This window comes from Gallus gallus, unplaced genomic scaffold (genome assembly GCF_016699485.2).
Source record: "Gallus gallus isolate bGalGal1 unplaced genomic scaffold, bGalGal1.mat.broiler.GRCg7b scaffold_59, whole genome shotgun sequence".
Lineage (NCBI taxonomy): Eukaryota > Metazoa > Chordata > Aves > Galliformes > Phasianidae > Gallus > Gallus gallus.
In genome coordinates, this window is record NW_024096011.1 from 84711 (window position 1) to 106604 (window position 21894).

The 21894-nt window shown below is 59.6% G+C and overlaps 2 protein-coding genes across 2 annotated transcripts in view; one reads left to right on the forward strand and one right to left on the reverse strand.

Moving 5' to 3' along the window:
• Window positions 1–195: 195 nt before the first annotated feature.
• LOC776173 (arf-GAP with coiled-coil, ANK repeat and PH domain-containing protein 1-like) lies at window positions 196–16910 on the reverse strand. Its single transcript, XM_040657179.2, has 22 exons — window positions 16365–16910; window positions 13683–13740; window positions 12834–12953; window positions 12218–12271; window positions 12060–12115; window positions 11221–11404; window positions 10248–10292; window positions 9643–9738; window positions 9461–9535; window positions 8916–9028; window positions 7355–7406; window positions 6732–6832; window positions 5837–5948; window positions 4980–5152; window positions 3968–4037; window positions 3751–3845; window positions 3057–3199; window positions 2232–2395; window positions 2014–2123; window positions 1070–1180; window positions 884–933; window positions 196–379 (listed from the first exon to the last, which is right to left on the reverse strand). Exons 1-22 carry the CDS (start codon window positions 16415–16417, stop codon window positions 279–281), a joined length of 2136 nt encoding a protein of 711 aa, XP_040513113.1. The 5' UTR covers window positions 16418–16910; the 3' UTR covers window positions 196–278.
• Window positions 16911–17670: 760 nt separating this feature from the next.
• LOC107050995 (neuralized-like protein 4) overlaps window positions 17671–21894 on the forward strand; it is a 29572-nt gene continuing 25348 nt past the window's right edge. Inside the window, 4 exon segments of the mRNA XM_040657178.2 lie at window positions 17671–17928; window positions 19485–19941; window positions 20617–20697; window positions 21391–21575. Coding sequence (XP_040513112.1) covers window positions 17698–17928; window positions 19485–19941; window positions 20617–20697; window positions 21391–21575 — 954 coding nt within the window. The 5' untranslated portion in view covers window positions 17671–17697.

Here is a 21894-nt window from a genome sequence, read left to right on the forward strand (position 1 = left end):
GGATCCATTTGAGACAGCAGATTTGGGGGGTTTGGTTCTAATTAACCCAGTGAGAACCCATCTGAGAAAGCAAATCTGGGGATCTGGGGGGGAAAAAGATGTTTCTGCAACTTCCACCGGGGCTTTATTGGGGTATGGTTCTAGGTCCCCTAACCAGCCCCGTTCTAGATACCCCAACAGTTGCCTAAGAACAAATAAGGCCATTGCTTTATTTCAATTAATAAACGGGGGCATGGCCTGCCCCTGGAGGGAGGGGCTTGACCCTCAAGGAGGCAGAGCTATAGGGTGGAGTGCTTTGAGGGGGCACGGGTGAGCTTCTCGGGGTTGTCAGAAGCCATGAGGGAGATGTCACGGAAGATGTCGAGGTAGGTGTCATCACCTGGGGAGGGGGAGATGAGTGTGGGGAGCCTTAAAACAGGGACACCCTCAAAAAATGTCCCCATCTCAAGTTTTGGGAGCTCTCACTCTTAGGGTCGACCCAACCTCAAAGCCTCTCCCCACCCCGGAACTCCTATTCCCTTCCTATAGCCCAAGGGTTCCCCTCAAAATTTGGGTTCGAGGATGTCCCAGACTTGGGGTGATTGACTCCCACACCCAAAGTTTGACCTCAAATCCCCACAGAAATTCATCCCCAGACCCACAGCTTTGCCTCCACTCGCAGAGATCAACTCCAAATCGCAGAGATTGACTCCAGATCACAGAGATTGACCCCAAAACCCAGAGATCCACCCCAATACCCAGAGATCCACCCCAATATCCAAAGACGGACCACAGATCCTAGAGATCCACGCCAACTCCCAGAGACTGACCACAAACCCCAGGAATTGATCCCAAAACTCAAGAGATTCACCCTCAAACCCACAGATTGACCCCCAAAACCCACCGGTCTGCCCCTGGGCCACGTCCAGCTCTCTCATCTTGGCCAACCGCAGCCTGAAGGGGGGGGATGGTGGGGGGCGGACATCAGAGATGGGAGGTGATGAGGTGAGGGGGGGGATCACCCACCCCAGCCTGAGGTGCCCTCCGCCCACCACCCACGGGTGCACCCAGTGTGGGGAGGGGGGCTCACAGGGTGACGATATCGGCGTTGGCCAATTCCATGGCAATGGTGAGGGCGTCCTTCCCCTCCGCGTCCACAGCATTAATGTCAGCACCACGCTTCAGGAAGAGGCACACCAGGCTGCAATGGGGCGGGGGGGACACATGTATGGGGCGAGGAGACGTATATATAGGGGGGGTGGGGGCATTGGGGTTGGGATTTAGGGGTGAGGGGTCCCATTCGGATATCAAATGGGACAGAATCTGCTCTGGGATGTGGGGGAGTATTGAAGGACCCCCGAGTAAATGGAGGTCTGCCCAACCAGGGACCCCTCCCCGGAACGAATAGAGATATGCCAAAAGTGATTGGGGAATACTCCCCCCCCCAGAAAAATGGGGATCCCCCAAAGGGAAGAGAGAATCACTCTCCATCCAGGAACAAAGCAGGGCAGCCCCTGCTGAGCTCCCCACGGAGCCACACTGGGGGGTGAACACCGCCACCATTCAAAAACTGAGGGCTTGGGGGGTCCCCCATCTAAGAATGGAAGAGGACATTCCCTCCTGAGCTTTCCGTGGGGGTGGCATTAGGGGTGGGCACCACCACCATCCGTTTAAATGGGGGTGGTTGGGGGGGTCACCCATCCAGGAGCAAACCTGGGGGCTCCTGCTGAGCTTCCCACGTGGCTGAGTTGGGTGGGCCCACAGCCACCACTCCTTGAAACTGGGGATCCCACAGTGATGGTCCCCCATCCAGGAACAAAACGGGATGGTCCCTGCTGAGCTTCCCATCACCACTGCTGCAGGGGTGACCACGGCCACCATTCATTTAAATGGAGAACTGAGCTCCACCCCTACAGCCCCACATTAGGGATGGGCACCCTCCATTCATAAGATAAGGATGCTGAGCACCCCATCCCTCTGATCCCACCCCATTTACAACCCCCCACCCCCCCCACAACCCCCCCCGGCACTAACCCGGTGTGCCCCAGCATGGTGGCATGGTGCAGCGGCCCCCTCCCACGGCTGTCCCTCTGATTGACATTGGCACCATTCTGCAGCAGGAACTCACAGCCCAGCAGTGAATTCTATATGAGGGGGTGGAGGCGGGGAAGGGGAGATCGCTATGAGGGTGATGTGCGACCCCTCCCCCCCCCTCCCAATGGGATTCCAATAGGGTGACACCACCCCGTTACCACGGCCACGGCCTGCAGGAGGGGCGTGCGGTGCTCTTCGGCCACATTGGCCCAACCAGGGTCTGCACCGTGGGCCAAAGCGTCAGCCATGGCTGGGAGACGCCGGTGCTGCGCCCCCCAATAGAGGAGAGCCCCGGGGTGGAGGCTGGGGGGCGGCTCGGGCTCTGTGCGGGGGGGAAATGGGGATGAAATGAGGGCCAGGCCACGCCCACACCACACAGACCACGCCCATCGTGCTCTGGCCACGCCCACAGGCCACGCCCACAAGCCACAGCCACACCCACTTTGCCTAGAGGCCACGTGCAGAACCTGGCCACGCCCATTGTGTCAAATGGCCACGTCCACTGCCATCAGGACACGCCCACTCTGCCCATAGGCCACGCCCCCAAACCCAAAGCCACGCCCACTTTGCTTAGAGGCCACGTGCAGAACCTGGCCACGCCCACTGACAGCAAGCCACGCCCATTGTAATCAGGCCACGCCCACGGCGCCCTCAGGCCACGCTCTCAACCCATGACTAGGCCCACTTTGCATATGCCCCCATACAGAACTTGGCCACGCCCACTGTGCCAACAGGCCACGCCCACAGCCCGAGACCACGCCCAGATTGCATAGAGGAAGCATGCAGAGCTTGGCCACGCCCACTATGACTATAGGCCACGTGCGCTACCGATAGGCCACGCCCACTACCGCTAGTCCACGCCCATTCCGCATGCACTCTCCAGCCGTAGCCCCGCCCTCTCATTTGAATGCCGCACCCACCTCCTACTCGCCCCGCCCACCGCCCCTCCGAAGCCCCGCCCCTCCACCCTTTCCGGCCAATACCTGTCGCCTGTGAGCCGCGGGGGGCGGGGCTTCCTCGGGAGACGTGGCGGGGTGGGCGGGGCTTTTTAGGCCACGCCCCCGGAAGGCGGGTGACGAATTTCTTCTCCACGTATTTGGCTCTGATCCAATCCTCGCGCTGCACCCTATGGGGGGGTTGCGGGGGGGGGGGGGGTCGTGGGAGGGGTCGTGGAGGGTTTTGAGGGGGGTTTTGGGGTCCTGGGGTGGTCAGAAGGGTTTTGGGGCAGTGTTGGGGGGGGTCCTGGGGGGGTCCTGAAGGGGGGCTTTGGGATCCTGGGGAGGTTAGAAGGGTTTTGGGGTGGTGTTGAGGGGGTCATGGGGGGGTCATGGGGGGTTTTGGGGGAGCTTTGGGGTCCTGGGGTGGTCAGAAAGGTTTTGGGGTGGTGGTGGGGGGGTTCCTGGGGGGCTTTGGGGTGCTGGGTGGTCAGAAGGGTTTTGGGGTGGTGTTGGGGAGGGTCCTGGGGGGGGTCGTGGGGAGGCCTGGGGGGGGTCCTTAAGGTCCTGGAAGGGGGATATGGGGAGTCCTGGGGGAGTTCGGTGGGGAAATGGGGGGATCCCCAAAATCTTGATGGGGGTTTTTAGGGGTTGGGGAAGTCCTGGGGGGGATCCTTAAGGCTCAGCCCCCCCCCCTTCCCCCCCCCATATTTGTTTTTTTTTGGGGGGGGGTCTCACCCACCGCGAGCATTCGGGGTGGGGTTTCTTCACCCCCATCTCCTCCACCCGCGCCTCATAGATGCGGTTCAGCGTTCGGTTCCCCAATTCGCACATCAGCTTTTCGTATGGGGGGGGGGGGGGGGGGGGGGGGGGAAGGCATTAAAAGGGGGGTGGACCCCCCCAACCCCCCCAGAAACCCCCTTCCCCTCCCCCCATTCCATCCCAGTGCTCCCAGTTACCTTCACCAGCTCGGGTTCCCACGTGTCCAACGTCAGCGAGCGCACCTTGGAGAAGTGAACCCCCAGACTCCTGATGGGGGGGGGGGGGGGGCAAAAATAAATGGGGGTCTTGGAGGGGGGGGGGGGTCCCCAAATCCTGAGTGGGTGCCGATGTGTTTATGGAGGTTCTTATGGGGTTGGAGGGGGGGGGTTAAGGTGCTGGAAGGGGGATATGGGGGGGGTTGTGGGGGAGTTTGGGGGGGGAATGGGGGAACCCCAAAATTTTTATGGGGGTTCTTATGGGGTTGGAGAGGTTCTGAAGGTCCTGGAAGGGGAAAATGGGAGTGTCTGAGGGGTCGTGGGGGGGTCTGGAGGGGTCCTTAAGGTCCTGGAAGGTATCATGGGAGTGTTTGGAGGTTGTAGGGGGGACCCCAAAGTCCTTATGGGGGTTCTTATGCGGTTAGAGGGGGTTCTTAAGGTCCTGGAAGGGGGATATGGGGGTCGTGGGGGAGTTTGGGTGGGGTAATGGGGGGAACCCCAGAATCTTTATGGGGATTCTTATGGGGTGGGAGGCGTTCTGGGGGTGTTCTTAAGGTCCTGGAAGGTGGATAGGAGAGAGTTTGAGGGGTCTTGGGGGGGTCTGGAGGGGTCCTTAAGGTCCTGGAAGGGGGAAATGGGAGTGTTTGGGGGACTTCAAAGTCTTTGCGGGGTTTCCGGGGGGTTGGGGGTGTCCTGTGGGGGGGGGGGGGGGTCTCCTTAAGGTCCCTTTTAGGGACGTGGGGATGGATTTGGGGCTTCAGGAGGGGATTTGGGATCCAGGCGGGGATTTTGGGGTGAAACGACGGGATTTGGGGCACAGCAGGAGAACCCTCAACGCACCTTTCGGGTCAGCGGGACGAGGGACCTTTAGAGAGATTCTTATAGGATTTGGGGTCGCGAGGCTGAATTCGGGGTTCAAGGAGGAGGGGAAAGGAAGGGGGGGGGATTCCGAACTGGATTTTTGGGGTGAATGTGTGGGATTTTGGGTGCTCACCGGTGGATCCCGGAGCACTCAATGCACAGAGTGATGCCCAGGTTGACGCTGGCCCAGGCGGGGTCCGGAGCGCTGCACTCACAGCAGTTCCCGTTCCCTTCCAACCCCAAAATCTGCCCCAAAACCTCACGACCCCCATGGGAACCCCCAGATCCCGATGTCGACCCCGGAGGCTGCAAAAGAATGGGGATAATTGGGGGGGGGGGACGGGGGGGGGAAGGAAGGGGGGGCTTAGGATCACCATAGCAGTGTTTGGGGTCCCTGTCCCATAAGGGTTTGGGGTCATGTAACACACTCAGCCATCCCATAAGGACATTGGGGTCCCATAACCCACCCCATAAGGACATTGGGTGTCCCATAGCCCACCCCATAAGGACCATAGTAGGGTTTGGGGTCCTGCCCCATAAGGGTTTGGGGTCATGTAACACACCCATCCATCCCATAAGGACATTGGGGTCCCATAACCCACCCCATAAGGACCACAACAAGGTTTGGGGTCACATAACACACCCACCCATCCCATAAAGACATTGGGGTCCCATAACCCCCCTATAAGGATTTTGGGGTCCCATTACCCACCCTACAAGGATTTGGGAATTCTATAGGTTCCCACATAAGGATTTTGGGGTCCCAAACCCTCCCTTAAGAATTTGGGGTCCCACAGCCCCCTGCCCCTCCTCAAAGAAAAGCCTTTGAGATATGGGGGTCCCATAGCCCCCCCCCGCAACCCCATAAGCGTTTGGGGATCCCAGCGGGCTTTGGGGGGTGGCTCTGGGTATTTAGGGGGGGGGGTTCCTTAAGGCTGATCCCGACAGATGTGGGGGACATTTGGGGTGATTTTTGGGGGGGGGTCTCACCCCTGTAGGGCCGGGGGGGGGGTCCTGGCTGAAGGCGGAGGCGATGCTGCTCTGCACGGCGCTGACCCACGCGCGCTGCTGCCCCGCTGAGTCTGCCTGCAGCACACAGCTCCTGGGGGGGGGGGACCCCAAAAGGGTTATGGGGGGCTGAGGGGGATCCCAGAGTGGCTATAGGGTTGGGGGGGGGGCACACCAAAAGGGTTATGGGGGGCTGGGGGGTACCCCAAAAGGGTTATGGGGGTTGAGGGGGTACACCAAAAGGGTTATGGGGGGCTATGGGGTACCCCAAAAGGGTTATGGGGGGCTGGGGGGTACCCCAAAAAGGTTATAGGGGGCTGGGGGAGAAACAAGAGAGGCTATAGGGTTCGGGAGGGGGCACACCAAAAGGGTTACGGGGGGCTATGGGGTACCCCAAAAGGGTTATGGAGGGCTGAGGGAGATCCTGGAGTGGTTATAGGGTTCGGTGGGGGTGCCCCAAAAGGGTTATGGGGGTGCTGGGGGCCCTTCCCTCTCCCCTATTTTGGGGTCTCCCCTCACCCAACCTCCCCCCCCCCCATTTTTGGGGTCCCCCACACTTTTAGGGTTCTGGTTTTTGGGGTCCCCTCCCTCAACCCCCCCTCACCACTGTTTTCACCCCCACCCTATTTCCACACCCCCATCCCTGCCCCTCCCCCCTCCCCTATTTTAGGGTCTTCCTCCCCCTTCCCTCCCCTTCTCCCCCCTTTTTTGGGGTCCCCCACACTTTTAGGGTTCTGGTTTTTGGGGTCCCTCCCTCAACCCCCCCTCACCACCATTTTCACCCCCACTCTATTTCCAGACCCCAACCCCATCCGCCCCACCCCCCCCTATTTTGGGGTCTCCCCCCCCCCCCCCCCATTTTTGGGATCCCACTCACTTATTGGGGGACACCACCTCGAAGCAGAAGCGTCGCTCCAATTCGGGACACGGCTTCACGGTGCAGAGCCGCAGGTCTGGGACCACCACCGTGGGGGGGTCCTGGGGACATGGGTCAGGGGGGACCCCAAAAACCCGGACCCCAAAACCACCTCAAACAGCCCCCAAAACTGGGACCCCAAAACCCTGACCCCAAACTGCCTCCATCTGTCCCAAAGCCGAGACCCCAAATGGCCTCAAATGGCCCCAAATGGCTCCCCAAAATGGAATCCCATAAAGTCCCAAACAGCCCCAAATAGTCCCCAAAATGGAACCCCAAATAGACCCAAACAGCCCCAAAACTCGGACCCCAAAACCCTGCCCCAAACCGCCCCTAAATCCCCTCAAAGGGCCCCCAAACTGCTCCAAACAGCCCCATAAATGGCCCCAAAGCTGCGACCCCAAAACTGTGACCTAAAACCACCCCAAAACTGCCTCAATCTCCCCCAAAACATTCCCCCCCTCAAAAAAACCCCAATATCAGCCCCCCAAAATGCAGCCCCCCCCCCATATCCATACCTCCCCTCCATATCCAGACCCCAAATTTTGGGGTCCCCACCCCAAAACCATTACCCCTCCCCATACCTGGGCCCGCTTGTGGTACACCAATTGGTTGCTCTGAATGGAGAACCAGCGCCTGTGGGGGGGTGGGGGGGACCCCAAAATAAGGAGGGGTCCCAAATTGTGGGGTGAGACCCCAAAACTGGGAGAGGGGACGGCCCTATCGGTCTCTATAGGATCCATATGGTTCCCTATGGAGCCCCCATGGGTCTGATTATGGGTCTCAATGGGTCTCTCTATAGGTCTATGGTGGTTCCTACGGGGGCCTTATGGGGTTTCTATGGGGTTTCTGCCCTATGGGTTTCTCTATGGCTATGTATGGGTTCCCTATGAGTCCCAGTGGGTCCTTATGGGGTCGCCATGGGTCCTAATGAGCCCTAATTGATCTCTCTCCGGATTTCTATGAGTCTATTTGTGGGTCCCTATGGGGTCTCTTTGGGTCTCTCTATGGGTCCCTACAGCTCTCTGTGGATTCTCTATTGGTCCTTACGGCTCCCAGTGGGTCTCTATGGGGCCTTATGGGGTCTCTGTGGGCTCACTATGGGTCTCAATGGGTCTCATTATGGATCTCTATGGGTCTTGATATGGATCTCCACGGTCTTTATGGGGTCCCCATAAGTCCCAATAGGTCTGTATGCATCACTATGGGTTTCTATAGGGGTGTTTATGGGATGCCTATGGGTCCTGTTACAGATCTCTATGGGTCCATACAGATCCTTATGTGGGTCCCTATGGGGTCCCTGTGGTTCTCCATGGATTCTGTATTGGTCCTTGCAGGCCCCAGTGGGTCTCTATGGGGTCTCTGGGGGTCTCTATGGGTCCTTATGGGGTTTCAGTGAGTCTCATATGGACCCTTATGGGTCTCACTATGGATCTCAATGGGTCCCAGTATGGATGTCCATGGGTCTCTATGGGGTCCCTATAGGTTCTACTATGGATGTCTATAAGCCCATATAGGTCTTCATATGAGTCTCTATGGGGTCGCTATGGGTGCTCGTATGTATGTCTATAGGTCCATATAGATCTCCATATGGGTCCCTATAGGGTCCCTATGGGTCCTATGGATGTCTATAGATCCATGTGGGTCTCTATAGGGTCCCTATGAGCTCCTATGGGTCCTCCTATGGATGTCTATAGGTCCATATAGGTCTCCATATGGGTCTCTATAGGGTCTCCATGGGTCCTGCTATGGATGTCTATAGGTACATATAGGTCTCCATGTGGGTCTCTATGGGGTCCCTATAGGTTCTGCTATGGGTGCCTATAAGCCCATACAGGTCTTCATATGAGTCTCTATGGGGTCCTTATGGGTCCTCGTATGTATGTCTATAGGTCCATATAGATCTCCATATGGGTCTCTATAGGGTCCCTACGGGTCCTATGGATGTCTATAGGTCCATGTGGGTCTCTATAGGGTCCCTATGAGCTCCTATGGGTCCTCCTATGGATGTCTATAGGTCCATATAGGTCTCCATATGGGTCCCTATAGGGTCCCTATGGGTCCTCCTATGGATGTCTATGGACAGAAAACTGTTTAGGGCATTTTAGGGCATTTTAAGGTTTGGGGTATTCGGGGGGGGGGTACCGGCTCCAGGTGCGGAAGGCGTTGCTGGCCCTCTTGTACAGATAGCCCTCCATGGGGGGGGCATCAGGCCCTGCCCCCCCACTGGCCACGTCCACCACCTCCTGTGTCAGGTCCTGGATTGGGGGGAGGGGGTGTCTGTCAGAGGCCACGCCCACCACGTGACCACGCCCCCACTCACCAAAGCCACGCCCCTTTGTCCAGACCACGCCCCCTTTGTGCAGACCACACTTTGTCCTGGCCACGCCCCCGTTTGTCCAGACCACGCCCCCCACTTGTCTAGGCCATGCCCTATTGGTCCAGGCCACGCCCCCTATCTCCTGGTCACGCCCTCTTTGTCCAGATCACGCCCCATTTTGTCCTGACCACGCCCCCTTGTCCAGGCCACGCCCCCTCAGCCCCATTTTACCCCCCAGCCCCACACTCAGACCCCACCCCATCTCTTAACCCCACACTTTGGGGGGGCTGAGACCACGCCCCTTCTCTTGGCCACGCCCCCTCTTTGACCACGCCCCTTCAGACCACGCCCCCCTCCAGGCCCCGCCCACCTGCTGCAGCAGCAGTGCGTGTCTCTGCTCCAGGTCCCGATGCCGCCGCGCCGCCTCCAACTCCATCTGCTCCAACTTTGGGGGGGGGGGGGGTGGGAAAGGGGTCAGCCCATCAGAACTCCCCCTGGGAGACCCTCCCCAATCCGGGGGGGGGCCTCTAAAAATCCCACTCGGGGGCCCACCTGTGTTCCCAGGCTCGTCCGGAATGGTTGGGATGAAGCAGCTGCAGTGTGGCCGTGGGAGAAGAAGGAGGCGTGGGCGGCCAACAGGGAGAGAGCCTGGGCGGGAAAGGTGTGCAGGGAGGGGGGTCTCACCCCACGAGCCCTCCTGGGCCCCTCCACAGACCCCTATGGAGCCCCAGAGACCCATCCGTGGAGCTCCGATAGAGTCCGAAACCACCCCATGGACCTCCAAAATCCTCTTTGGCTCTCCATAGATCCCCCAATACCACCTCAATGGATCCTTAAATCCTTCCCGATGACCCTCCAGACCCAATCCAATGGACATGCAAACCACTCTGAACCCCCCTCTGTATACCCCTAAATCCCTTCTTAGAACCCAAATCCTTCTATAAACCCACAGAAGTCCCGGAACCCCACCCCACAGACCCCCAGATTCCTCCATGAATCCCTCAGCCCCCCTTATGTAGGTCCAGATCCCCTTCACAGGTCCCCATGACCCCATAGATCCTTCCTTACACCCCATGATCCCCTCATGAGCCTCCTAGGACCGCCTCATTGCACCCCAAGATCCCCCCTTCAGCCCCCACCCAACTTCCCCCACTCACAAACTGCAGCATTTCTGTTTTCTGCTTGTCCTGCATCACATTGAGCTGCAGAGGGGGAAAGAGGGAAGAACTGGGGGTCACACAGACCACACCCACGAATAAACCCCACCCACCCGAAGCCCCAACCATCTCTATGCCCCACCCATTCATTCACTCATTATTCACCTCTCAGCCACGCCCACCTCTAGGCCACGCCCACTCAAACCCCACCCACCTCTACTCACCCTTCGTTCGTTCATTCATTCACATTCACCCCTAAGCCACGCCCGCCTCTAAGCCCCGCCCACTCCACATCCCACCCTATCACTACCCACACCAGCACCTAGGCCACGCCCACCCATAAGCCCCGCCCACCCCACATCCCATCCACAATCCACGCCCACTTCTAAAGCCACGCCCACTTCTAAAGCCACGCCCACTCCCAAGTCATGCTCACTCCACATTCCAACCATTCACCACCCAGTCTCCTAAGCCCCGCCCACCCCCCAGCCCCGCCCACTCCAAATCCCACCCACTATCCACGCCCACTCCTAAGCCCCTCCCACTACACATCCCAACAATTCACTACCCAGTCTCCTAAGCCCCGCCCACCCCTAAGTCCCGCCCACTCCAAATCTCACCCACTATCCACGCCCACCCCTAAGCCCCGCCCACTCCACATCCCGCCCACTGTCCACGCCCACTCCTAAGCCCCGCCCACTTCACATCAGAACCATTCACCACCCAGTCTCCTAAGCCCCGCCCACCCCTAAGCCCCGCCCACTCAAAATCCCACCCACTATCCACGCCCACCCCCAAGCCCCGCCCACTCCACATCCCACCCACTATCCACACCCACTCCTAAGCCACGCCCACTCCACACCCCACCCAATCGCTCCCCACCGCCACCCTTAAGCCACGCCCACTCGCCCTCAAACCACCCCCACGCCGCCCCTCCCCAAACCCCGCCCACCCCCCCGGAAACCCTGCCCACCTGCATCACGTGGTCCAGCCCCCGCGCCCTGGCCACGCCCCTCGCCCCCCCCATAGCCGCGGCCGCTTCCTGTGCCTCGTGGGGGCGGCGCCGGGGGACCTCGGCGTGATGCTGCAGTGCCGCCCCCAGAGCCTCCACCGCCCGGCCCCGCTCCCGCCGGGACCCCCGGACCACCCGGCACCCCCTGGAGAGGGAGGAGGAGGGGGGGGACGGGGGGGTGGGGGACACACACACACAGGAGGGATGAGAACCCCCTCCCCTCCTTCCTATTCATTGCAATTGCCCCCCAGGATCCATAGGACTCCCCCCAGCACCCAGAGGGGACACACAGGAGACCCCCCACCCCCTGCACCCCCCATGACACCCATGGGACCCCCCCAAGACACTCATAGCCCTCCCCAGGACCCCTCATATCCCCCCCACCCCCAAAGTGACAACCACAGCCCCCCCAGGGCCCCCCAAAATCCCCTCCAATGCCACCCATAGACCCCCCCCCCCATATCCCCCCTAAGGACACTCATAGCCCCCCCAGGACCCCTCTCACGACACCCATGGGACCCCCCAAGACACCCAGAGACCCTCCAAGGCCCCCCCCCAGTGTCACCCACAGGACCCCCCCCCCCATATCCCCCCTAAGGACACCCTTAGACTCCCCCCACAACCTCCCCAATACACCCATGGGACCCCCCAAGACACCCAGAGACCCCCCCAGGGCCCCCCCAGTGACACCCACAGGACCCCCCCCATAGCCCCCCATGTCACCCAATGCCCCCCAGTGATACCCTTAGGCCCCTCCCTCCCCCCCCCCCCCATGGGACCCCCCCATGGGACCCACTCACTCCATCAGGCCATGCAGGTGCCGTCGCAGCGCCCGCTCGGTGCTGTCCTGCAGCTCCTGGGGGTGGGGAGATTGTATTTTTGGGGGAGGGGGGGCTCTGGGGGGTGAGGGGAGGGGGCTGGGGGAGGGGCTTAGAGGAAAGGGGCGGGGCTTGGGCACCTCATGGCCGTCCATCATCTGCTCCAGCGAATCACAGAGCTTCTCCAGCGCCTCCTGAAAGGGGAAGGGGGAGGGAACCCCCCTCAAAGTCCTTGGGACCCCCCCCCCTCCTTACCCAACATGGACCCCCTCCACACAAAAACCTCACAACTGCCCCCCCCCCCCCCCAACTTCCCCCCCCACCCAGGACCCAATTTTGGGGTGCCCCCCTCCCTCAGAACAAATCTCCCCTCCATTTTGGGGTGCCCCCCCCCTGAGACCCCCCATTCATTTTACAGGTGCCCCCCCCAGGACCTCCTAAAAAACCCCAGGACCCCCAACCCCCCCCCCATTATTGGGGTGTAACCCCCCAATCCCCCAAATTTTGGGGTGCTGACCCCCCTCGTCCCCCCCATCCCACTCAAACACCCCCATTTTGTGCCATACCCCCCCAACCTTTAAATTTTGGGGTGCCTCCCCACGACCCCTCCCTTTATTTTTTGGGGGGGGGGGGTGTAACACCCTCACCATGACCCCCCCATCCCCCCCAAACCCCTCAATTTTGGGGTCCCCCCCTCAAAGCTTCCCCTAAATATATTTGAGGGGAGGGGGAGGGGGGGAGAAGGGGGGTTCTCACCTTCAGCAGGGGGTCCCTTCTGGGGGCCCCCCCCATTTCACGCAGCCCCACCGCCAGCGCCCGGCTGCTCCCCACCAGCTGCCGCCCAGCCTCCAGCACGGCCCCCCCCAGCTTCAGCACCTGGAGGGGGGGGGGGGGCACACCCCCAAAATCAGGGACACCCCCTCCCCTATTTTGGGGTCCTCTCCCTATTTTGGGGTCCTCCCCCTTTTTTGGGGTCCCCCCCTTTTTTGGGGGGATACCTTAAACCCCCTCTGACTCCCATCACCCCATTGCCCCCCTCCGTGACCCCCCCTCACCCCTCCAAGCCTCCCCTCCCCCTTTTTTAGGGGCCCCTCTAATTTTTAAGGAGCCCCCCATTTTTTAACCCCCCCTCTTCCTTTTGGGACCCATTTAAGCCCTTTCTGACCCCTCACCCCGTGACCCCAAATCCCACCATTACCCTCCCACATCACCCCCTCACTTTGAATCCCATTTTTCAGGGACCCCCCTCCCCCCTCATTTTTAGGACCCCCATTTTAAGGATCCCCCCACCCCCCATTCTGAAGACCCCCTCCCCAATATGGGACCCTTCATTTTTAGAACACCCCCCAATTCCCCCTCCCCTCCAATCTGTGGCAGCTTTGGGGGTACCCCCCATTTGTGGGTATCCCCCATTTGGGGCCCCCCTTTTAGGGACCCCCCCCCATTTTTCCTACACCCCTCCCTTCTCATTTTGGAGATCCCCCCCCCCAATTTTTGCCCCCCCTTCACCCCCCATTTCTGGGGCCTTGAGGGACCCCTCTCCATTTTGGGGATTCCCTTTATTTTGGGGACCACCCCCCATTTTTGGGGACCCCCCCCCCCCACCTTCTCCAGTTGTGTCTCCAGCTCTGACACCTCCGCCTCCGCCTCCTCCACTGCTGCCCTGGGGGGGGGGGAGGGGGGGACACACACAGATTTGGGAGTGAATTTAGGGCCATTTGGGGGGAATTTGGGTCATTTGGGACAACTGGGGGAAATGTGGGGGGATTTGGGGTCATGTTGGGGGGACTGAAGGTGATTTTGGGGTGACTGAATGTGATTTTGGGGTGATTTGGGGTCATATAGGGTGATTGTGTGGTGATTGAAGGCAATTTTGGGGTGATTTGGGGTCATATAGGGTGATTTTGGGGAGTTTTTAGGGAGATTTTGGGATGATTCAGGGTGATTCTGAGGTGATTTTGGGGTGATTTCAGATGATTTTGGGTGATTTTAGGTCATACAAGGTGATTTTGAGGTGATTTTGGCGTGACTTTAGATGATTTTGGGATGATTTTGGGTCATATAAGGTGACTATGAGGTGATTTTGGGTCACATAAGGTGATTCGGAGGTGATTTTGGGGTGGTCTGAGATGATTTGGGGATGAATTTTGGGTGACTTGGGGTCATTTTGGGGTGATTTGAGGTGACGGGGGGATTGGGGAGTCGATTTGGGGTCATTTTGGGGTGAATGAAGGTGATTTTGGGGGTGGCTCGGGATCATTATGGGGCGATTTGGGGGAGATTTGAGCTGATTTGGGTTGATTGAAGGTTATCTTGGGTTGATTTAATGTGATTTGGGGATAATCTGAAAGTCAACGTGGGGCCATTTGGGGTCATTTGGGGATAATTTGGGGCGATTTGGGGCCATCTGGGGTAAACTGGGGTTGAATTTAGGTTGATTTCAGGTGATTTGGTGTCATTCGGGCTATTTTAAGATGATTTGGGATCCGTTGAGTTCAATTTTAGGTGGTTTGGGAATCATTTCGGGGTCATTTTGCGGTGATTTGGGAGACATTTTTGTCCGTTTAAGGATGATTTTGGAACACTTTGGGTGGATTTGGAGTGCTTTGGGGTCATCTTAGGGGCAACTTTGGGGTCAGAGCGATTGGTTTGGGGTCAGTTTGGGGGTATTTGGGGGTCACTTTGGATCATCGGGGCCATTTGGGGTTCCTTAAATTTTGGGTTGATTTGGGGCCACTTTGGGGCCATTTTCAGCCATGTTCACAACTTTTGGGCTCATTCTGATGGAATTTGGGGCGATTTGGGGTCATCTGGTGGTAACTGAGGGGCGTTTTGGGGTCGTTTTGATTAATTTTGTGGTGATTTGGAGTCATCTTGGAGTGATTTTTGGTAACCGAGAGTCATTCTGGATCGTTTTTAGGTCCATTTGGGTGACTTCAAGATAATTTTGATCCATTTTGGGACTATTTTTGGCTCATTTTGGGGTGATTTGGGGCTATTTTTGGTTTCGTTTCAGATGACGTGTCGACATCGGGGCCATTTTCATCAGTTTTGAGCCGATTTTGGGCGATTTGGGGGAGATTTGGGGGCGATTTGGGGTCTTTCCTCGCACGCTCAGCCCCACGAGTGCTGAGTGGAGCACATTTTGGGGCGATTTGGGGCGATTTTGGGGCCCTGCGGTGCTGCGGTCGGCGCAGTTTCCTGCTCTGCTTCCTGCGGCCACCGTTGCCATGGCAACGTGATGACATCACGGGCACATTTTGGGGGGGAACCCCCCATTTTTTTACCATTCCCCCCCCCCCCCCCCCCTTGCATCCCACCCTCCTGCCCTTCAGTCGTGCAAGGAACCCCCCGTGCAAGGAGTGCCCTCGTGCACACCTGAGCTCCTTGCACGAGGATGGAGAGCCCTATCGCACGAGGTGTCTTTGCACAAGCAGCAGCAGCTTGCACAAGGAGTCCCCTTGGGGGTCATTTTGAGGGAGTTTGGGGGCGATTTGGGGCGCCCCGGGCATCATTTGGGGGCAATTTCGGCTCTTTTTGGGGGCAATTCAGGCTCTCTTTGAATGATCTGCGTCGGTCTCGGTGTGATTTTGGCTGCGTTTTTATTGATTTTGGGGTCATTTTGGGGGTATTTCAGGCTGACATTTGGGTGATTCCAAAGGTGATCATTTTGGGGTCGTTTTGAGGGATTTGGGGGTCATTTGGAGGGGGTTGGGGGTCAACTGGAAGAATTTTGGTGGCATTCGGAGCCATTTTGGGGCAATTTGGGGTGATTTGAGGTCGTTTTGCGACCATATGGGGTCACTCTGGACGACTGGGGGTGATTTTGGGGTGACTTTGGGGTGGGTTTGGGTCATTTTGGGGTCATCCTCCTTGACTTTGGGGTGGTCTGGGGCGATCTGAAGCTCCCTTTGGATGAGTGGAGGTGATTCGGGGTCATTTTAGGCCATTTTCATCAATTTGGGGGTCACCTGGGTTGATTTGGGGGGCGGCTTTGGGTCATTTCGGGGCCGTTCTCATCGACTTTGGGTCGCTTTGGGATGATTTAGGGCCATTTTGGGGTGATTTGGGGTGATTTGGGGACGACTTCAAGTCATTTAGGGGGCAATATTCATCGATTTTGGAGCAATATTGGGGTCACCTTCCTTAATTTGGGGTCATTTGGGGTCTTCAGGGGTCACTTTCATTGATTTGGGGTGGATTGGGGATAATTTGGGGGTGACTCCAATAGGGGAGGGGGTTCCACGAGGGGTTTTAGGGGGGAGGGGTGGGGGGTGGTCCCAATACCTGAACCAGGGTGAATCCCGCAGGCACTCCTCGAAGTCCAACTTCACCGTCATGGTGGTGTGGGGGTCCTGGGGGGAGGACCCCAAAAATGGGGTCCCCCAAAATCTTACTAAAAGGGGGTCTCAAAATGGGGGGGAGAAGGGGGGGAGGGTCAATAAGGGGACCTGAAAATGGGGAGGACCCCAAAAAGAAGGGACTCCAAGGGGGGGTGGGGGGGGAAGGGGGGAGGGGAAAATGACTCAAACTGAGATCCTAAAAGGGGGCTTCCAAAAAGTGGGGGGAGGGGGGGGGGGTCTCAAAAAGGGGACCCAAAAGGGAGGGAGGAGGGGAAGGGGGAGATTTAAGGGGAGGTCCCCAAAAATGGGGGTCCCAGAAGGAGAAATCTTAAAGGAAGGGTCCCGAAATGGGGTCCCCAAAAAGGGGGTCCCAAAAAGGGGGGTTTCGGGGGGGACCCCAGAAATGGGGTTCCGGGGGGGCCGCGCCGTGCCGGGCTGCGGCTGGCGCTGCCGGGGAGCGCGGGAGCCGCCAGGCCCCGCCCCCATCATTAGCATAACCCCGCCCCCTCGTTTGCATAAGGACTGAGTGGGCGTGGAGTGGCGGAGCAGCGGTCCGCTCGTTAACCCTTCAGTGACCGCGCGTTAACCCTCATTAGCTCTCATTAATCCTCATTAGCCGTCCAATTCACTTATCCATTAACTTTTATTAACTCTGACGAACTCTCGCTAATTCTGACTAATCCTAATTAACCCTCACTAAGCCCTAATTAACCCTCATTAGTCTACGCTAAACCTCATTTATCCTCTAATTAATACATATTAATCCTCATTAATTATTTATGAAGACCAACTTTCATTAATTTTTCATTAATACTTCATTAACCATTAACTGATTGTCATTAACCCCTAATTAACCATCATTAAGCCCACGTTGACCCTCACTGACGCTTAACCCCATCATTAATTAACCTCAATCGCCTTAAACCCCAATTAACCCACATTAACTCCCACTAGCCACTAATTAAAAATCTAATTATGATGCTAATTACACTGATCTCTCCCTAATTGCAACCCCGTGTTTCTATCTCTATTAATTATTCCGCTCTCACAAAGGATTCTATGGGGCGCATCGTCTCCCTGCCCCGTCCCATCACCATGGCGACCGTTGCGCGACACCGCCGGCCGTCAAGCAGCGTCGCGCTGAGCGCCGCGCCGCCGTAAAGCGCCGCCGCGCGGGGACAGCAGCGCCGCGCGCCACGCTGCCGTAAAGCACCGCGTAACCGTAAAGCACCGCGGCACCGCACCGCCCCGTCGCAAAACGTCGCGACCGGAGCGCGATGGCGGCGCCGGGCCCCGTTGGGGCCGGGCCGGGGGGTCCCGGGGGGGGGAACTCGGGGAACGGCGGCCCCCCCGAGCTGCACCCCCGTACCGGGCGCCTCGTGGCTTTGGCCCCCGGCGGGCGGAGCGCTGCGAGGGCTCAGCCCGGGCAGGAGTTCAACCACGGGCTGGTGCTGAGCCGGAGGCCGCTGGTGCCGGGCCGCGTCTTCTGCGTCCGCATTGACCGCAAGGTGGGGGGGGGCGATTGGGGGTCTGAGGGGGATCGGGGCGGGGGGAGGGGGCTGTGGCGTGATGGGGGGGGGTGGGGGGCAGTGGGTTGAGGTGGGAGGGGGAATGGATGGGTTTGGGGGGGGTTTGGGGTTCTGAGGGGAATTGGGGGTGGAAGAGGGGGCTGTGGGTTGATGGGGGGGGATGGGGATCTGAGGGGGATCGGGGCGGGGGGGGCTGTGGGGTGATGGGGGGGGGGTTGGGGGCACTGGAAGAGGGAATCGGGAGGTGTGGTGGGGGGGAATTGTTGGGTCTTGGGGGGGTTTGGGGGTCTGAGGGGAATTGGGGGTGGAGGAGGGGGCTGTGGGGTGATGGGGGGGATTGGGGGGTATGAGAGGGATCGGGGTGGGGGGGGCTGTGGGGTGATGGGGGGGTTGGGGGGCAGTGGATTGATGTGGGAGGGGGAATTGATGGGTTTGGGGGGGGTCTGAGGGGAATTGGGGGTGGTGGAGGGGGCCATGGCGTGATGGGGGGGGATTGGGGGGCACTGGGTTGACGTGGGAGGGGGAATTGTTGGGTTTGGGGGGGAGTGGAGACATCTGGGGAGGGATTGGGATGAGAGAAGGGAGTGTGGTGAGGGGGATGTGGTGTAATGGGGGGGGGATTTGGGGGTCTGAGGGGAATCGGGGCAGGGGGAGGGGGCTGTAGGGTGATGGGGAGGGAGATGGGGGGATTGGGGACAGTGGAAGAGGGAACAGGGAGGTTTGTTGGGGGGATTGTTGGGTTTGGGGGGGACTGGAGATGTCTGGGGAAGGATTGGGGTGGGAGAAGGGGTCATGGGGAGGGGGATGTGGGGTAATGAGGGGGGGAATTGGGGGTCAGAGGGGAATCGGGGCAGGGGGAGGGGGCTGTGGGGTGATGGGGGGGGGGGGAGGATTGGGGGCACTGGGAGGGGGAAGCAGGAGGTCTGGTGGGGGGAACTGTTGGGTCTGGGGGGAACTGGGGAGGTCTGAGAGGGGATTGGGATGGGAGAAGGGGTCACACGGAGGTGGGTGTGGGGTAATGGGGTGGGGGGGGAGAAAGGGGGAATTGGGGGCGCTGGGAGGGGGAAGTGGAGGGTCTGTGTGGGGATTGGGGCAGGAGAAAGGGTCACGGGGAGGGAGCTGTAGGGGACTGGGGGGAGATGGAGGGGGATAGGGGGCACGAGGAAGGGATTTGGGGGAGGGATTGGGAAAGGAGAAGGGGTGATGGGGAGGGGGATGTGGGGTAATGGGGGGGAGGCGGGGGGGATTGGGGGCACTGGGAGGGATTTGGGGGTGTGGGAGGAGGAAATGTTGAGTTTGGGGGGGTATCTGGGAGTAATTGGGAGAGAAAAAGGGGTCATCGGGTGGGGAATGGGACACAATTGGGATGGAGACGGGGGGGGATTTGGGGGAAGTGGGAGGGAATGGGGGGGGGGCTGGAACGGGGATAGGGGTCTTTAGGATGGGACTGGGGGTCACTGGGGGGGGCGTGGGGGTACACATACAGACCCGTCGCCTCCTGAATTTGGGGTGAATTTGCCCCTTTTTTTTTTTAGGTGAACTCGTGGAGCGGCTCCATCGAGGTGGGGGTGACGGCGCAGGACCCCTCCACCCTGGAGTTCCCCAGCAGCGCCACGGGGCTGCGGGGGGGGTCGTGGGTGCTGTCGGGGCGTTCGGTGCTGCGGGACGGCCGTTCCCTCCGCGATGATTTCGGACCCGACCTCGACGCCCTGAGCGAGGGGGACCGGGTGGGGGTCCAGGCCACGGCCGGGGGGGAGCTGCGCCTGTGGGTCAACGGGCGCGACTATGGGGCGGCCGCCAGCGGGCTGCCCCCCCGTGTCTGGGCCGTGGTGGATCTGTATGGGAAGTGCACGCAGGTGACGGTGGTGGAGGAGGAAGGGGAGAGCGGTGGAGGTGGGGAGGGGGGGGCGGCGCTGCCCCAGGAGGAGGAGGAGGAGGAGGAGGAGGAAGAGGAGGAGGATGGAGAAGAGACCCCTGCGGCGGCGCTGGAGGGTGAGTGTGGGGTTTGGGGGGGGGGGGGGGGGGGGGTTTGCAGGGGGGAGGGATGGGAGATGGGAGGGGGTCTGGGGGGAGTGGGGGGTTTTTTGGGGGGGTGGAAGGGGTTATGGGGGATTTGGGGGTAAGGGGGCTGGGGGGCGTGGGAGGGTTATGGGGGGATTTGGGGGTAAGGGGAGGACGGGTTGGGGGGTGTGGGAGGGGTTATGGGGGGATTTGGGGGTAGGGAGGGGGGTTTGGGGGTGTGGCAGGGGTTGTGGGGGGAATTGGGGGTAAAGGGAAGGGGGTTGGGGGGTGTGAGAGGGTTATGGGGGGATTTGGGGGTAAGGGGAGGTAGGTTGGGGGTGTGGGAGGGGTTATGGGGGGATTTGGGGGTGAGGGATTGGGTGTGGGGAGGGGTTATGGGGATATGAGAGTAACAGGAGGGGATATGTGGGGGATTTGTGAAGTTTAGGGTAAGGAGGGGGGGCATTTGGAAGAATTGGGGGTGTGGGGAGAGGGGAATTTGGGGGGGATTCAGGGTGTGGAAGGGGTTATGGGGGGATATGGGGTGCGGGGAGGAGGAATAGGGGGGAGCTGTGGAACTTTGGGGTATGGAGAGGGGATTAGGAGGGGTTGGGGGTATTTGGGGTATGGGGAGGATGACCAGTTTTGCCCCTCCTGCCCCTCCAGCATTGCCCCCCCCGGCCCCGGCCTCCCCCCACCCCCAGAGCCGCCCCGAGCAGTTCCCAGACAACCTGGAGACCCCCGAGGGTGAGTGGGGAGGGGTCGCAATGAATGAGACTCGTGGTGGGCGTGGCCTGCCTGCTGTGGGCGTGGCCTGCTGGGTAGGGGTGTGTTTGCAGTCACTGAGGGGCGTGGCCTGGTTTGGGGGGGCGTGGCCAATGTTTTGGTAAGTGGGTGAGAGCCAGGTGGGCGGGGCTTGGCTGTGTGGGCGGGGCTTAACCCCGTGTGGGCGTGTCCAAGCGTGAGGGGCGGGGCTTTTGCAGCCTCCGCCCATCCAATGGAATGAATGGATCTTGCAGGGAATGAATGAACGATGCTTTGGATGAATGAATGGAGGAAGGCATTTCTTGATGGGAGGGGCTTAATCTTAGGGGCGGGGCCTGCTCTATAGGGGCGTGTCCAAGTGCGAGGGGCGGGGCTTTCACTGCCCCCCACCCTGCAATTGAATGAATGAATGAATGAATGAATGAATTTCTTAGTGAAATGAATGAAATCCTTAGTGAATGAATGAATAAGTAAAGGGTTAGCTTGGTGGGTGGGGCCTTCTCTGTAGGGGCGTGGCCATCCCCCATGTGGGCGTGGCCAGACAGTGGGTGGAGCCTCCACCCCCCAGCACTGGGCCGGCTGAAGCCCCTCTCCCAACGTGTGCGTCCTGTTGCATGTGTGTTGGGAGGGAGGGCTTCATGTATCCCCCTTTCCCCCCCTCCCCCCCTCCTTTAGGTGCAGCGTGGACAGGGCCGGGGGTGGGGCCGTCGAATGAAGCACTGCTGTTCCACGAGAAGTGTGGGGCCCTCATCAAGCTGAGCAATGGGCACAAGACGGCCGAGCGCCGGCGCCCCCTCGACGAGTTCAACAACGGCGTGGTGCTGACCAACAGGCCGCTGCGTGACGGGGAGATGTTCGAGGTAGGCTTTGGGGGGGGGGGGGGGGGGTTCCTGGGGGTCCTAGGAGGGAATTGGGAGTCCTAGGGAACAACTGGGGGGTCCTGGCGGGCAACTGGGGGGTCCTGGAGGGCATTTGGGGGATTCTGGAGGGGATTGAGGGGCGTTAGGAGGCCATAAAGGGGAATTAGGGGGATCTAAGAGGGGTTGTGGAGGTCCTGATGGGTATTCAGGGGGGTTTGGGGGGGGAATTGGGAGTCCTAGGGAACAATTGAGAGGGTCCTGGGGGTCCTGCAGGGCGTTTGGGAGGGTCCTAGAGGGAATTGAGGGGCATCTAGGAGGT

Coding starts and splice junctions, on each gene's coding strand:
- LOC776173 (XM_040657179.2), bottom strand. CDS start 16,417: ATGACGGTGAAGTTGGACTTCGAGGAGTGCCTGCGGGATTCACCCTGG. Junction 12,116..12,217: donor AGATGATGGACGGCCATGAG/GTGCCCAAGCCC, acceptor CCCCACCCCCAG/GAGCTGCAGGACAGCACCGA. Junction 3,200..3,750: donor CCCCACCCCGAATGCTCGCG/GTGGGTGAGACC, acceptor ACCCCCCCATAG/GGTGCAGCGCGAGGATTGGA.